Genomic DNA, 17,649 nt, shown 5'->3' on the forward strand with positions numbered 1-17,649 from the left:
TCTGGAACTGGAACACCCTGGAACTGACCGCACTGGTGTGAACTATGCAATTAAAAACCATATAACCTACTTTCCCTGTGTTTTTATGCAAAAATAAACAAAAAACACACTGGACTGCATGTGGTGTGAACTGGCTGGTATTGTACAAGAAACATTTTCGTGTTAGGCCCCTTCGGATAATTTCTGATGAACTGTCGTGATCGGCTTTCTGTGTACATATGATGAGATTAATGTATGATTGCTTCGAAAGCATTATTTTTCACCCGATTTTCTGATCAGGTGTGCTAGGGATACGTCTTTTTTTTTGTTTGTTTTGTTTTGATTTTCAAAGAGTTTTATTGAAAAAAGAGAGTATAGGTTGATATACAAGAATTGTGGACAAAACATTGCTTAGTTATATGAACCTTACAGACTAGGCATACGTCTTTTCATCTCGCTTTGCGCTGGTCATTCGGAGGAATCAGGTAAAGTAGCACATCCCTGCAGTAGCATCCACTGCAATAGTGACTGACATCTTGCAGTTATCATGCCCATGTGAGCTAATATACCCAGCTTTACCAAAATGCGAACAGTAAAAAGCAGTAAATCAGAAGTTTAGTGTTTCATTTGTTTGCGGTCCAGATTATAAAGCACAGCATAAGACACCAGTCTAAGAGACTCTTCTAGATCTTCGCTGCTTCTGTTTAACCCCTTGCCACCGAGCATACGCAGATGTGTGTACTCGGCTTTCGGGGGTTATACCAGGATGATGTCCGCAGCTGCAAAAAGCCGCTCTGCTGTTATACCGGAGGAGCGGGAGGGGACATCCCCCCTCCCGCTGCCTCCCGCTGCTTCCCGCGACTCTTGCCGGGGCTCCCGTTCCACCGGGAGCCCCGATCAACAAACTGCCGCTTCTGGCAGGCAGGGACAGACTGGAATGAAGCTGTAAGTGGCTTCATTCCAGCCTCCTAATTGTAAACACGGAAGCGACATCATGACGTTACTTCCCGTTTACTCAGCTGCCAATGTCGCCAGTTTAAAAAAAATATACAGTATTCAGGATCACCGAAAATGGCGATCTGAATACTTTGAAGTGCAAAGGAGGGATTGGGGGTCTTTTAGACCCCCGATCCCTCCATAAAGAGTACCTGTCAGCACCTATTACTGTCACAAGGGATGTTTACATTCCTTGTGACAGCAATAAAAGTGATCAAAACATTTTTTTTTGTTTAAAAGAACTATTTATTAATTTTAAAATAAATAAGAAAAAAACATTTTTTTTAAAAGCGCATACTGAAGTAGAGTCTGCATATGTAAACATATTCAAATCACACATGTGAGGTATCACCGCGATCGTTAGAGCGAGAGCAATAATTCTTATACTAGACCTCCTCTGTAACTCTAACCTGGTAACCAAATTTTTTTAAAGCATCGCCTATGGAGATTTGTAGGTACGGTTTGTCGTCATTCCACGAGTGCATGCAATTATAAAGCATGACATGCTCAGCGTAGAATCATCTTTCACATTATACAAAAAATTGGGAAAACTTTATTGTTTCATTTTTTTTAAACTCATGAAAGTGTCCCTTTTCCCAAAAAGTTGCGTTTAAAACACTGCTGCACAAATACCGTGAGACATGAAATATTGCAACAATCGCCATTTTATTCTATAGATTCTCTGCTAAAAAAATAGATATAATGTTTGGGGGTCCTAAGTAATTTTCTAGCAATAAATATGGATTTTAACTTGTAAACGCCAAATGTCAAAAATAGGCTTAGTTATGAAAAGGTTAAGTAGACAACAGGGCACACAATATCACCTGATAGAACCAGTGCCTTCTTAATAGTGTCATAGGTCCCTGGGTACAGTAATGCACTGGTGCCCCTACAAGGACGATGGTGACCTGCGGAGTGCACAGCATGCTGCTGCAAACAGTGGGTGTGACAAACTTATACTACATATTGGACTTTTTTTTTTTTGTCTGATTACAAATTTTTGTCACATTTTTTAAATTTTTTACTATGTTTCAGTTGTGAATGAACAGTGAGGGATTGGTACTGATCACTTACTGTGCTCATTCAGAAAAAGAAGGGGTGGGTAAATGACATATTTACTGGCCCCCTTACCTCACTCTCTATCCTAAATATCCTGGAAGCTGACGGAGGGAGAGGAGGACAGGCCAGCAGCTCCACAGGGGGTACACAGTGAGGACCAGACAGGGGGGAATCCGATAGTGGATGGAGCGGTGATCAGTGCAGCGGGTGGGAGAAATAACTGGAACTTATCTTTTGTAGCTCTTCCTGCAGCAACTAAAAGCCAGCGAAGGGAGGAGTAGATTCTGGATTTCAGCTGCTGCAGGGAGAGACACAAAATATTGGTTCCAGTCATTTCCCTCACCGACGCAATGGATCGCCCACGCTACTTAGTGTGCACCTGGGGCCCCTAGGCAATGTCCAGGGGTGCCCATGCGACGGTCCTTAATACAACAGCAAGATCACACTCAGACTAGTCTGAGTCTGTTGGCTGCAGAGGATTCTCTGAGTCTTTTGATTCAGTGTGCACAGAAAAGGGATGGGCAGTGCAGCTAACCCTTTCCAAACCAATTGAAACTGGCTCAGTGGAAGTTGTCTGCTGCAATGTTCTTCAATGAAATGCAGTCATTGTAGGCTAGGGAAACAAATAAAATACAGCACAGTTGCCACCAAGCACCAAAAGCAGAAACAAATGTGAAAGAAAAAAAGCTGAGGCTGGCGTTTGGCTTTAACCCCTAGCTCCTGTGCCCAAGACTAGCCTTACTCCTCAATTAACCCAGAACATCAGAACAAACATAATTATGTATCACCTGCACTCTGAACCTTTGCTCTAAATCCTCACAATTGAAGAGACAGCTTTGATTTGATAGATTACGATGTGAGCTGACAGTTGGCAAAACTAGCAATTTAAGCCAATGAAAAGATCATTATCCATTATTATCATACTTGTTCCACGGATGTGGAAATACAGGGAAATTTAGGAAACAGCGATCAAAGGTCAATTGGCTTTAGTATAAATCACACAAATCACACAAATAGGAAACATAAGGGAAATACAAAGACACTGAATTTCAAAAGAGCCAACTTCCCTAAACTACGAACCTTGCTAGAAGATATAAATTGGGATAAAAATCTTAGGAACAAAGAGGTGGGTTTGCTTTAAGAGCATATTAAATAAGGGCATTAGCCAGTGCATCCCATTGGGTAATACATTTAAAAGAGCAAACAAAAGTCCTGGATGGCTTAACGCTAATGTAAAAAAGCATATAAAAGCAAAAGAGAAGGCCTTCAAAAAATATAAGATTAAGGGATCATCAGCATTCCAACTTTATAAAGAATACAACAAGAAATGTAAGGGTGCAATTAGGGCGGCTAAGCTAGAACACGAAAGACACATAGTGGAGGAGAGCAAAAAAAAAAATCCAAAGAAATTCTTTATGTATGTAAACAGTAAAAAAGGGATGACAGACCACATTGGCCCCATAAACAATGAGGAAGGACATTCGGTTACAAAGGATGGGGAGATGGCGAAGGTATTGAATTTATTCTGCTCCTCAGTCTTCATGAGGGAATTGGGGGGGGGGGCTTCAGTAAGAGAAAAACGGCAGTGTTTATCCTCATGACACATCACAGGTAGCACCTCTATGGTTAACAGAGGACAGAATTAAAATTAGACTTGGGAAACATAACATTAATAAATCACCGAGACCAGATGGCTTGCACCCGAGGGAACAAAGTCAAGTAATTGACAGACCATTGTTCCTAATTTTTACTGACAGTCTGCTGACTGGAATGGTACCAGCTGACTGGAGAAAAGCCAATGTAGCACCAATATTTAAAAAGGGCCCAAAATACATCCCTGGGAATTACAGACCAGTTAGCCTAACATCAATAGTATGCAAGCTCTTGGAGGGGATGATAAGGGACTATATACAAGATTTTAGTAATGAAAATTCTTGCCAAACTAATCTATTAACCTTCTATGAGGAGATGAGTTGCCACCTAGATAGAGAGAGGCCCGTAGACGTGGTGTATCTGGATTTTGCAAAAGCATTTGACACAGTTCCCCATAAATGTTTAATGTACAAAATAAGGTCCATTGAAATGGACCATAGGGTGAGTACATGGATTGTAAACTGGCTACAGGGGCGAGTTCAGAGGGTGGTGATAAATGGGAGTACTCGGAATGGTCAGGGGTGGGTAGTGCAGTCCCACAGGGTTCTGTGCTGGGACCAATTCTATTTAATTTGTTCATCAACGACCTTTAGGATGGGGTAAACAGTTCAATCTCTGTATTTGCGGACGATACTAAGCTAAGCAGGGCAATAACCAGGGGTGGACTGACAACTCATGGGGCCCCCAGGCAATAGGAGATTATGGGTCCCCCGGGCAATCAGAGATTAGGGGGCCACACAGTATACAATCACACAGTATATACACATACATGTACACACAGTATATACAGACATGTTTCTATTGGCTGAGAAGGTACTGGAGAGGTGGGGCAGCTATAATCTCAGGATTTTTAGACCAAAAGGATGTTGGTAAGAGACATTTCAGAGACAGATGTAAAAAAAAAAACACATATTTTTACATACTGTCCCTGGTTTTACTGAGGCTGGCAACCCTGATGGGGCCCCCTAGTGGCCCGGGGCCCTCGGCAGTGCCCAAGTGGCCCAATGGTCAGTCCGCCCCTGGCAATAACTTCTCCACAGGATGTGGAAACCTTGCAAGAAGATCTGAACAAATTAATGGTGTGGGCAACTACATGGCAAATGAGGTTTAGTGTAGACAAATGTAAAATAATGCATTTGGGTGACAAAAATATGAATGCAATCTATACACTAGGGGGGAGAACCTCTGGGGGAATCTAGGATGTAAAAGGACCTGGGGGTCCTAGTAGATGTTAGGCTCTGCAATGGCATGCAATGCCAAGCTGCTGCTAACAAAGCAAACAGAATATTGGCATTAAAAAAGGGATTAAAAAAGGGATTAACTCCAGGGATAAAACTATAATTCTCCCGCTCTACAAGACTCTGGTCTGGCTGCACCTGGAGTATGCTGTCCAGTTCTGGGCACCAGTCCTTAGGAAGGATGTACTGGAAATGGAGCGAGTACAAAGAAGGGCAACAAAGCTAATAAAGGGTCTGGCGGACATTAGTTATGAAGAAAGGTTGCGAGCACTGAACTTTTTCTCTCTGGAGAAGAGACGCTTGAGAGGGGATATGATTTCAATTTACAAATACCATACTGGTGACCTCACAATAGGGATACAACTTTTTGGCAGTAGGGAGTTTAACAAGACTCGTGGCCACTCATTAAAATGAGAAGAAAAGAGGTTTAACCTTAAACTATGTAGTAATCTTTACTGTATGAGCGGCAAGGACGTGGAATTCCCTTCCAAAGGCGGTTGACTCAGCGGGGAGTATCAATAGTTTCAAAATACTATTAGATAAGCACCCGAACGACTGCAACATACAGGGATATAAAATGTAATACTGACATATAATCATACGCATAGGTTGGACTTGATGGACTTTTTTCAACCTCACCTACTATGTGACTAAGTAACTATGTTCCAAGTGAATGACTCAAACAGTATTGAAGACCGTCCATGATGACTGTCAACAACTAGCGTAATCAGGAACAGAGGTCAGGTGTGGCTATACATATACACACACACATATATATTTGTATATATAACACCAATATATATGTGTGTATATTTAAGGTAGAGGCACATTGATCCCCCTGCCGCCACAGTGTGGAAGCACTTCTCTTAGACCCCTTTCACACTGAGGTGTTTTTCAGGCGCTAAAGGGCTACAAATAGCACATGTAAAGTGCCTGAAAAATGCTCCCCTGCAGCCCCAGTGTGAGAGCCCAAGTGTTTTCACATTGCAGCGGTGTGCTTGCAGGATGTTAGAAAAAGTCCTGCAAGCAGCATCTTTGAAACAGTTTAGGAGCAGTGTATACACTGCTCCTCCACTGCCCCTCCACCGCCCCTTGAAATGAATGGGCATCGCTGCCGAAGAACGTGCAAAGCGCTTCGGCAGTGGTGCTTTTCAGGTGTATTTAACCCTTTCTTTGGCCGCTAGCGGGGGTTAAAAGTGCCCCAATAGTGGCCGAAAAGTGCTGCTAAAATGATGGCTAACATGGTCCGATGGCAGTGTGAAAGGGGTCTTATGGCAGAGCCGGTCAGAGGGAGAGATTTCCCATCTCGCCAGCACACAGTGATAATGCTAATGCGCATGCAGCACAGAGTGATTGAGGTGTGCCCAGGCACACCCGGCAAACCCCGAGTGCATGCCTATGGTGGTGACATATGGAGAAGGATTGAAGGTGCGAAGAGTGTTTTGGAAATGATAAATTATTATATATCACATGTGGACACTGGGTGTTATTAATAGTATTATTCGATTATTTCTCTTTTTTTGTATATTATTGTGTGAAGCACTGATGTTATAGCATTACCTAAAATTGTTAATCAGTTTTAGTTTTTTTGATTTAGGATTTATCTCAGTATACGTCACATTTCTGCAAACCCCTTAATGCACTTCCATAATAGATTTGGGATGTCTGTATATCTGCAACCTTCTGGATTCCTCACATGAAATGACATGACATTTTTGAGAACAAATGAGGCCAATGACAACGTATGACTGTAATTATTGATCTCTCAGTAGACAGAAAAAAAAAAAAAGGGCCATTAAAAACTAGACTTGTCAAGAAAACCCCATTTCCAAGGTGGCAGTGATCTAAAGCTCTTCAATGATGTGCTTTGAAGCTGAATGTGCAGTAGTAAACTCTTTTATTTTCAGACTGTAGTCTTGAAAAGGGACTTTATCCTTCAACGTCTGCTTCAGTTTCTAAAAACAGCAGATGCAAATACGCTCTGTTCTAGGCAGCATGGGCATTATTTTAATTTAATTTTAATAACACTAAAGCTAGTCACATCTGTTGCGATCCCCATACAAAACTGTTTTCTAATGTTTTTACCCAGTGATGCAATAACTGTGTCTGTGAGATGATAAACAAAATAAACAATGCGATTGCATATTGAAGACTGTCCTTCATATACCTTCTGAATACATCATATCTTTTTGGAACACAGAGGATATCATGGAATTTGTGGCTTGGGAGAAATTTGCTTTAAAAAAATGACTTTTCTTTTCAATATTTATTTAGAGCAGTTTTTCTCAGTTAGGGTTCCACTAGAGAAGTGATGGCAAACTTTGGCACCCCTGATGTTTTGGAACTATATTTCCCATGATGTTCGACTACACTGCAGAGTGCATCAGCATCATGGGAAATGTAGTTCCAAAACATCTGGTGTACCAAGGTTTGCCATCAGAGGTTGATCACGGTTTCTTGACCAATAAGCGATTTCTTCCTCTCAGATAAGTTATACATTAGCTATCTGTTATGGAGGCATTCTTTCCATTGAGCCCAATGAAGGAATGTTGTTTCCACTGGCAACCAGTGTAATAGGGCCCTTCACTGATTAGCAGTTTAAGGAGGACCTTCTCCACTGACCGTCAATGTGAGGATGTACTACAAATTTTTACTGTCTGAGGTTTTTTTATGGCCATTATTGTTTTTTGTTTCATTTACTGAAAATAATGTTTTTTTTTTAGAGTAGCCCTGGGTGACAAACATGGCAATTATGCCACATTCCTTACTCTTTTATTTATTTGTATATATACAACTTACTGTTCACACCAATGTGTCAAAGAGCTGTAGATACAATAAATATTAGCAGGGGTTACCTAAGACCCCCATAATGTCATTTCAATGTTATTTCAATGATTTCTTCATGTTAAACAATTTGAGAAAAGCTAAATAAATTTTTTATTTTTTTTTGGGGGGGGGGGGGGGGGGTGCATTTAGGGTAGTTAGAATTATTCAACTTGGTGTCCTTTTGTATCTGTATTTTTCTCTTTTACTTGGGAATTTGGTCATTATTTGAGTGTTGTGCCTTAATGTTTTTTTAGTTTATTACTGTTTCACTGTCTGTTAAAAAAAAACAATAATAATATTAAAACTATTGAGAAGCCATTTTTGGCACAAGAACAGGTCAAAGGTAGTTGAAAGGAACCATTTAAAACCCACTGCAACCTTAAAAAAAACACCTAATTTTATTTTCCTCTTTAAAGTGGTATTAAACTCAAAACCAAAAATGTAATATATTGCAACTTACCAATCATTACATGTGGTGGCTGCATTAGTTTTATTTTTTTTGATCTGGCCAGTAATACATCTCCTGTATTAAACAGACACCACTCTGGATGAACAAGTACAGGGGGAAGATTTTAACAGCAGAATTGTCATTTTGGGATAAAGGTTTACATACATTTTTCCATAGAGATGCATTGATGTCCGTTTTTCATCCATCAAGGGATGGATGGAAAACTGAAAAACGGTCCGCATGTGTGAAAGGGGCCTAAGAGAGTGAGGCTATGTATGGTTGTACGTATATGTGTGTATGTTTTACAAATATGTACGATTGTATGTATATACAGTATGTATGGTTTACAAATATAATCAAAAGCCTTTACTGTTTCACACAGGTGGATGAATAAGTTATCTTTCCGTTCTACAAAAAAAGAAAGAACAGAACAGCGCAAGATGAAAGTGTGCATGAGGCCAGAGGCTGTACAGCTCAGCAGACACTCTCACACTGCTATACCTCTGATTGCTCATTGTTATATAAGAAGATTTCCAGGACCCTGAAAGTGAGCTGCAGCATGGTGGCCAAGACCATACAGAGGTTTAACAGGACATATTCTACTCAGAACAGGCCTCGCCATAGTCAACCAAAGAAGTTGAGTGCATGTGCTCAGCGTCATATCCAGAGGCCATCTTTGGGAAATAGATATATGAGTGCTGCCAGCATTGCTGCAGAGGTTGAAGGGGTGGGATTTCAGCCTGTCAGGGCTCAGACCATAAGCTGCACGCTGCATCAAATTGGTCTGCATGGCTGTCGTCCCAGAAGGAAGTCTCTTCTAAAGATGATGCACAAGAAAGCCTGCAAATAGTTTGCTGAAGACAAGCAGACTAAGGACATGGATTACTGGAACCATGTCCTGTGGTCTGATGAGACCAAGATAAATTTATTTGGTTCAGATGGTCTCAAGCGTGTGTGGCGGAAACCAGGTGAGAAGTACAAAGACAACTTGCCTACAGTCAAACATGGTGGTGGGAGTGTCATGGTCTGGAGCTGCATGAGTGCTGTCGGCACTGGGGAGCTACAGTTCATTGAGGGAATCATGAATGCCAACATGGACTGTGACATACTGAAGCAGAGCATGATCCCCTCCTTTCAGAGATTGGGCTGCAAGGCAGTATTCCAACATGATAATGACCCCGAACACACCTCTAAGATGACCACTGCCTTGCAAAAGAAGCTGAGGGTAAAGGTGATGGCCTGGCCTGGCCAGGCATGTCTTCAGACCTAAACCCTATTGAGCATCTGTGGGGCATCCTCAAATGGAAGGCGGAGGAGCGCAAGGTCTCTAACATCCACCAGCTCTGTGATGTCGTCATGGAGGAGTGGAAGAGGACTCCAGTGGCAACCTGTGAAGCTCTGGTGAACTCCATGCCCAAGAGGGTTAAGGCAGTGCTGGGAAATAATGGTGGCCACACAAATATTCACACTTTGGGCCCAATTTGGAAGTTTTCACTTTTTTTTTGGGGTGTACTCACTTTTGTTGCCAGCGGTTTAGATATTATTGGCTGTGTGTCGAGTTATTTTGAGGGGACATCAAATTTACACTGTTATACAAGCTGTACACTTACTACTTTACATTGTAGCAAAGTGTCATTTCTTCAGCGTTGTCACATGAAAAGATATAATAAAATATTTACAAAAATATGAGGGGTGTACTCACTTTTGTGTGATACTGTACATATTTCTAAGATGTGAGTGTTTCAAGTATAAGTATTTGAGGGAAAAAACAAACGATTGTTTTGTAATATGACTGAAGTCTACTATCTACGACTAGCTTGCCAGACCAAAAAAGGCACCTTTCAGGATTTATAAGATCAAAAGTATTTTGGAGTTTGGTTCCATTTTCTGTGCCACGTCTAATCATTCTTAAGCATTGTATGTGGAAGAATCTCAGCCTATGCTTGCTGTCATCTGCAGAAGAAAACACAGCCAGAGCTTCAGAGTAGACAGTTCAACTCCGATGTTTATCCTTATATCTGTCAGGGGGGATATATCGGGGATCAACTGTAAGTAAACGAATCCGCTACTCTGTGACCCCTTTTATTGGCAGGTGAAGGCTGTGGGTTTTACAGTATTAAGCTGGTCATGCAAATAGTACAAATGCCAGTCATTCATTAATTAGTTAGCAATGACAACTGGTTTAGGTCAGTGCCTCCAGCAAGGTGATTGTTCATTTATGTCATTCTGCATAGCCAGTGCTTTCTTTTGAGAAAACAGCAAGATATTTTGACCATAGACTTTAGTGGGTACTTGGGCATGCAGGCATGATCCATCCACCCTCGGGCTAAATTGTGTTTTGAGCACTCTGTAATCATGAACACTTGGCTTTGTATACTCTGTACTGGGAGTATGCTGTCCATGCTGAACGAGAAGGGGAGGTCTAACAATATTTGGTGGAACAAGGTTTTTTGTTTTTTTTATCAGATCAGTCATTTCCCATAAGGACCAGTCATTGATGTTCGTGGGTACCTACAGACATGGGGCTGCCACCTGATCCAAGGGAAAACAGTCATAGTGTGGGTCTCTCTCTAATCTCATGTCAATGTTATCTTTGTACAGTAAGAAAAAAAGTATAGTAATCATAGGAACCAAAAATCTTAATTCAAACAAATTACATTTTTCATTGAACTGTCTTCAGTAAACGTAATTATGCTCGATCCCTACAGATTACTGTACTTTATACATCATTCATGCTCATCCCATTGCTTTACTGAATAAAACTGTCTGGGTTCAAAGATATGCGCTCTTCATCTATAATACTCTAACTATTTATACTGTGTGTTATTATATTATGCTAGCCATACATGCATTGATTTTTTTTTTTTTATTGGATTTTACTGAGGTCCCATGAGATAGTCAGATGCAGGATTCCTTTCTCCAACTGGCCACACATGCTTTTCTATGTTTTCTTGAATTCATAACAATGCAGAAAAAAAAAAACTGATGTTGCAGGAATTATCATTTCATCAGCTAGAAAAAAGGGAAATAAATGTTCAAGTAGGCAGGCTTAGGACTAAATCAAGAAAAAGTTTCTTACACCAGATGCTTTTAAAATGCCATTAGAAAGTATTTCAGTTCTTCCAATTGACCCAATCGCTCCAGCTTCAAATATCCAGTGAGCGGCAGTTGTGAGGAGGGAAATGGCTTGTTGATGTCAAAGGTCAGAGGTAAGAGGAGAATGGCCAGATGGGTTTGAGATGATAGAAAGGCAATAGTGACTCAAATAACCACTCGTTACAACCAAGGTATGCAGAATACCATTGTTGAACGCACAACGCATCAAACCTTGAAACAGATGGGCTACAGCACCACACCGGGTGCCACTCCTGTCAGCTAAGAACAGGTAACACAGGCTACAATTCGCACAAGCTCACCAGAATTGGACAATAGAGGACTGAAAAAACGCTGCCTGGTCTGATGAGTCTCTATTCCAGCTGCGATGTTCAGAATTTGGCATAAATAATATGAAAGCATGGATCCATCCTGCCTTGTATCAACAGCTCAGGCTGGTGGTGTAATGGTGTGGGGGAAATTTTCTTGGCACACTTTGGGTCCTATAGTAACATTTGAGCATTGTTAAAACGCCACGGCCTACCTGAGTATTGTTGCTGACCATGTTCATCCCTTTATGACTACAGTGTCCCCATCTTCTGATGTCTACTTCCAGCAGGATAATGCACCATGTCACAAAGCTCCAATCATCTCACCACTGGTTTCTTGAACATGACAATGAGATCACTTGTACTGCAATGGCTTCCACAGTCACCAGAACTCAATCCAATAGAGTACCTTTGGGATGTGGAAGAACGGAAGATTGGCATCATGGATGTGCAGCCGGAAAATCTGCAGCAACTGCGTGATGCTATCATGTCAATATGGACCAAAATCTCTGAGGAATGTTTCCAACACCTTGTTGAATCTATGCCATGGAGAAATATAGAAGTATGATTTGGAGCTTTTTTTATATTAATATTTACTTAGGTGCATGCAGCATTGGTCCGATGCTACATCTGTCCCCTGGCGCCTCTGTACTGAGAACCGAGTGAATGAACACTGCTGATCGTTTGGTTTAGACAGCTCCCCGAGCAGAGAGCTGGTGACTGCCAGTCACAGCTCTATGCTTTGACCCCTCCTCGCTTACTGGAGCGCTGGGCTGTAAAGGGGGCTGCCGTCTCAGGCTCTCAGTAACTCGCTGAGAGCCTGAGCCGGGTGTCAGTCCAGGCGCCTGGCAGACTTTTTTGTCAGGATGACGCGGAAAACAGGTCACAGGAGTGCAAGACTAATTGCATTGGCTATACTTCTCCTTTAAGGCAGTTCTGAAGTTAAAAGGAGTTGCAACCCAGTACTAGCAAGATGTACCTAATAAAGTGGCTGGTGAGTGTATATAGAGCAGAGCCCTATCTATCACGGTAATATCTGTATGGGACCATAAATATGTTCCACCAATAGAAAGTAAATTGGTAAATGTTATTGGTAAAAATGTATGGAGCAAAAAACTTTATTATGAAAATTCGGTTTAAAGCCCCCATCACCGGTAGGCTTATTCTAAAAGGCAGTAGAAATAGGAAAGGTGTGGAATAAACTGAAGCAAACCAGAATCCACCTTTTATTGGATTACAGCTGTGAGAATAATAAAATATGATGGCGGATTGAGTGCTTTGGGTTATCACACTTTTAACAATGTCCTTCCCATAAGCATATTTTTTTACAGCCATTAGATCTTTCTTAGGACAGAACTGCAGCATATCTGCAACATAATAAAAAGAGTCTGAAATAGCACTGCACAGAATATCCTTGTTGAAATGACAATTGAATTGGTAAATGTGATCTAGTTATATAACATGCTTTGGAATTCAGTACAGAGTTATGTCTAATACATCCTGGTAACAGTGGGCATTGGTGCTTAGGATATTTTCCTTTTTATTTTGCAGAAGAATAATTAGAACAAAACTTACAATGAATTTTTTTGACCAAGCTCTTGGTCTGTCCTTTTAGCAAGGTGCATGGTATGCCTAGTACAGCACTGTGGATTCCCATACTCCAAGATCTCTATTAATCAGCAGCATGGTATCATGGTACTCTTTCCTGTATCTAAATTTATCAAGTCTGTTCACTCATTTAATCAGCTGATAACGATCGAGTCACTCTAGCATACCATGCATAAAGAACTTGGCCAGACAATACATTGCATCAAAGACATGATTCTGCTTTCTAGCGTACCTTCGGAAATGCTGACTTTGTTATAATTACAGTGTTTAACATTTAAAGCCTTTCTATTAAATATTTGTAAATATTATTGTGTTTTATTAGTTGTGAAGACAGGTTTATATAACTATGGAAAAGCTTATTTTCTTAAGAATGTCATAGAGGCTCAGTTTCTTACAGTTAAACCCTTCTATTCCAGGAATGCCATGCAAAAACAAATTGGCGCCATACTGCTCTTTGCATTGGTAGATTGTCAGCTCACAATAATGGTGCCACTTGTTTGTATCATTGCAGACGTACTGCCTGCATCGCTACCAAGCTGGACAGGGGCATAGCAAGTCCTGATTTATTAATGGTTTCCCATGTTTATGTACATTCTTCTCCGAGAAGATGTGCAGTCCTGTTCTTTAAAGCACTACCATGCAAAGTACAGTAACCCATAAAATCCAGGCGTCGGTTCAGTCTTTTCATTTAGGAAATTGCGCTTTGCAATATTTAATTAAATAGGTCCATTTGTGTATTAGCATAGTGCTGATATTTTTATGGAGAACTAGGGTTCAGCCAGTCATGGTCAACATGGATCACAAGCTTAGTCCAAAGAATAAAAGTTCTCATCTCTATAGATAATAGATGTTGTAGCATATTTTTGATTTACACTAATATTCTTATACTTATTTCTCCACAATGGACATGTACACATAATCTAATAAATCACATAAGGAAATCATTTTTGTATCCTTTTCAGTCTTTAACACATATATCAGTCTATAACATATATACATATATATATATATATATACACACACACACGCACACATATATGTCTTCTTTGATTTGAACGATTTGATCTTCTCTCATAAGCAATCACCCATACGTATTAGTCGTTTAGACAGAGTGGTAAATTGATTTACTATGCATATTGCACATTAGTGACAGCTACAGGTTAATAAATGATTCAGCCTTGAAAACACTTTGCAGTGCACCTAGTTGGACACAAGTTGAATGCAGTACCATAGGCTATAGCTACAAGATGAGTGCAGGCTTAGAGTTGTAATGAGTAGTCAATTTTCTTATGGTAGCAGTGCAGAGTCAGTCCTGTGATCAGAACAATGAGAAGTCACTTCAGTGATGGGTAAAATATGAGGTCAGTCCAGTGATGGGTCAATGTGGAGTTGATGGTTCAATGTTGGGGACAATATGTAATCAGTTTAGTTATGGTTGCAACATGGGGTCAATCCAGCGTCATGGGCAATGTGGAGAATCTTGTGATGGGGTAATGCAGACTCAAGTGATGGGATAATGTGAAGCTGGTCCAGTGATTGTTGCAATGTGAGGTTAATCCAAGGATGGTGGCAATGTGGAAACAGTACAGTGATGGGGGGGAGGGCAATGTGGGGTCAATCCAGTGAAAGGGATAATGTGGGGGTCAATCCAGTGATGGGGACAATGTGGGGTCAATCCAGTGCGGGGGCAATGTGGGGGTCAATCCAATGATGGTGCAATGTGTATTTAATCCAGTGATGGGGGCAATGTGGGGTCAATATAAGGTTGGGTGCAAAGTGGGGTCAATCCAGTGGTGGGGGCGATGTGGACTCAATCCAGTCATGGAGGCAATATGTAGTCAATCCACTGCTGGCTGCAGTGTAAAATCAGTCCCATGATGGGACCAATGTAGAATTTTTTCAATGACAGTAGCAATGCTGAATCAGTCCAGTGATGGGGCAATGCGAAGTCAGTCCAGTGACGGGGGCAATCTGGGTTCAGTGTAGTGATGAGTACAATGTGGGTTCAGTGCAGTGATGGGGTGATGTGGGCTCAGTGCAGTGATGGGGGTAATGTGGGCTCAGTGCAGTGACTGGTGGAATGTGGGCTCAGTGCAGTTATGGGTACAATATGGGCTCAGTGCAGCGATGGGTACAATGTGGGTTCAGGTTAGTTATGGGCACCATGTGGATTCAGGTCATTGACTTGTACAATGTGGGCTCAGGGCTGTGGTGGATACAATGTGGGATCAGGTCAGTGACTCGTACAATGTGGGCTCAGTGCAGCGATTGATACAATGTGGGCTCTGTGCCGCAATGGGTACAATATGGGCTCAGTGCAATGATGGGTACAATATTGCTTCAGGGCAGTAATGGGTAAAAAATGTTCTCAGTGCAGTGATGGGTACAATGTGGGCTCAGGTTAGTGATGGGTATAATGTAGGCTCAGTGCATTGAAGGGTGCAATGTTGGCTCAGTGCAGTGACGGGTACAATGTGAGCTCAGGTTAGTAAAGGGTATCATGTTGGCTCAGGTTAGTGATGGGTACAATGTGGATTCAAGTCAGAGATAGGTATAATGTGGGCTCTGGTCAGTGATGGGTACAATGTGGGCTCAGGTCAGTGATGGGCACAATGTGGGATCAGATCAGTGATGGGTAAAATGCGGGATCAGGTCCATGTTAGGTACAATGCGGGATCAGGTCAGTGATGGGTACTATGTGGATTCAGGTCAGTGTTAGGTACAATGTGGGTTCAGGATAGTCTTAATTAAAATGTGGGATCAGGTCAGTGATGGGTACAGCATGGGTTAAGGTCAGTGATGGGTACAATGTGGGTTCAGGTCAGTGATGAGTAGAATGTGGGATCAGGTCAGGGATGAGTAAAATCTGGGATCAGGTCAGTGATGAGTAGAATGTGGGATCAGGTCAGTGATGAGTAGAAAGTGGGATCAGGTCAGTGATGAGTAAAATGTGGGATCAGGTCAGTGATGAGTAAAATGTGGGATCAGGTCAGTGATGAGTAAAATGTGGGATCAGGTCAGTGATGAGTAAAATGTGGGATCAGGTCAGTGATGAGTAAAATGTGGGATCAGGTCAGTGATGAGTAAAATGTGGGATCACGTCAGGGATGAGTAGAATGTGGGATCAGGTCAGTGATGGGTACAATGTGGGTTCAGGTCAGTGATGAGTAGAATGTGGGATCAGGTCAGTTATGAGTAGAATGTGGGATCAGGTCAATGATGAGTAGAATGTGGGTTCAGGTCAGTGATGAGTAGAATGTGGAATTAGGTCAGTGATGAGTAGAATGTGGGATCAGGTCAGTGATGAGAAGAATGTGGGATCAGGTCAGTGATGGGTACAATGTGGGATCAGGTCAGTGATGAGTAGAATGTGGGATCAGGTCAGTGAAGAGTAGAATGTGGGATCGGGTCAGTGATGAGTAGAATGTGGGATCGGGTCAGTGATGAGTAGAATGTGGGATTGGGTCAGTGATGAGTAGAATGTGAAGTGAGGGGTACAATCAGTGTGCAGTGAATGTGCAGTGATGGGTACAGTCAGTGATGGGTACAACGTGGGCTCAGGTCAGTGATGGGTACAATGTGGGATCAGGACAGTGATGGGTACAATGTGGGATCAGGACAGTGATAGGTACAACGTGGGATCAGGTCAGTGATGGGTACAGTGTGGGCTCAGGTCAGTGATGGGTACAGTGTGGGCTCAGGTCAGTGATGGGTACAGTGTGGGCTCAGGTCAGTGATGGGTACAACGTGGGAACAGGTCAGTGATGGGTACAATGTGGGATCAGGTCAGTGATGAGTAAAATGTGGGATCAGGTCAGGGAATGGTGCAATGTGCAGGCGCCAGCAGCAGAGAAGAGCCCAGTCCTATACCTGGATGGAGATGGATAGGAGTTCCTCTCTGCAGTCTCCGTGTCGCTGATTGGGACATGTCTGCACAGGTATGTACGCCTCCGCTTTGACTTGCAGAAGATCCCGGGGGAAGCTCCCGGTGCCGCTGTTAGTCCCCGGGGTCCACCGTGGTCCCTGATGAGCGGGAGGCTGCGTCCTGTCCTGTAGCCTTGGATGGTGCTGTAGGGAGTAGCGGAGTCCCGGTGTGTAACCTGCTGATCCTGGCAGGCTGTGTGTATGTGTCTGCAGAGGGGAGCACCGCGACTCACATCACTGGAGAGGAGAGGAGGGGAGAGGAGAAGAGGAGAGGAGGGGATCAGTGCTGATACCGGAGAGATGACAGCAGAGGAGGCAATCACACAATAGGAAAGGAAGAAGAGTGATAAATGAATAGAGGGACAGAGACAAGGAAGCCCATTTCTACAGCAGAGTGCCCAGAGAGGCAACGAGCATCAGGTGCGCTAATATTATAGACTCTCCGACAAAATATTCACATTATAATGCACAGGCTTGAACGAGGTTAACGTAAAAA

The 17,649-nt window shown here is 42.2% G+C and overlaps 1 protein-coding gene across 3 annotated transcripts in view; it reads right to left on the reverse strand.

Moving 5' to 3' along the window:
* PDE1B (phosphodiesterase 1B) overlaps window positions 1–17,371 on the reverse strand; it is a 513,717-nt gene extending 496,346 nt beyond the window's left edge. For all 3 annotated transcript variants that reach the window (XM_077483777.1, XM_077483773.1, XM_077483774.1), the window contains exon 1: window positions 17,100–17,371. In XM_077483777.1, coding sequence (XP_077339903.1) covers window positions 17,100–17,157 — 58 coding nt within the window. In that variant the 5' untranslated portion in view covers window positions 17,158–17,371. The remainder of the gene's footprint in view (window positions 1–17,099) is intronic.
* Window positions 17,372–17,649: the final 278 nt, after the last annotated feature.

The sequence above is a fragment of the Lithobates pipiens genome, unplaced genomic scaffold (assembly GCF_037356315.1).
Source record: "Lithobates pipiens isolate NorthernLeopardFrog02 unplaced genomic scaffold, aLitPip1_a1.2 Scaffold_16, whole genome shotgun sequence".
Taxonomy (NCBI): Eukaryota; Metazoa; Chordata; class Amphibia; order Anura; family Ranidae; genus Lithobates; species Lithobates pipiens.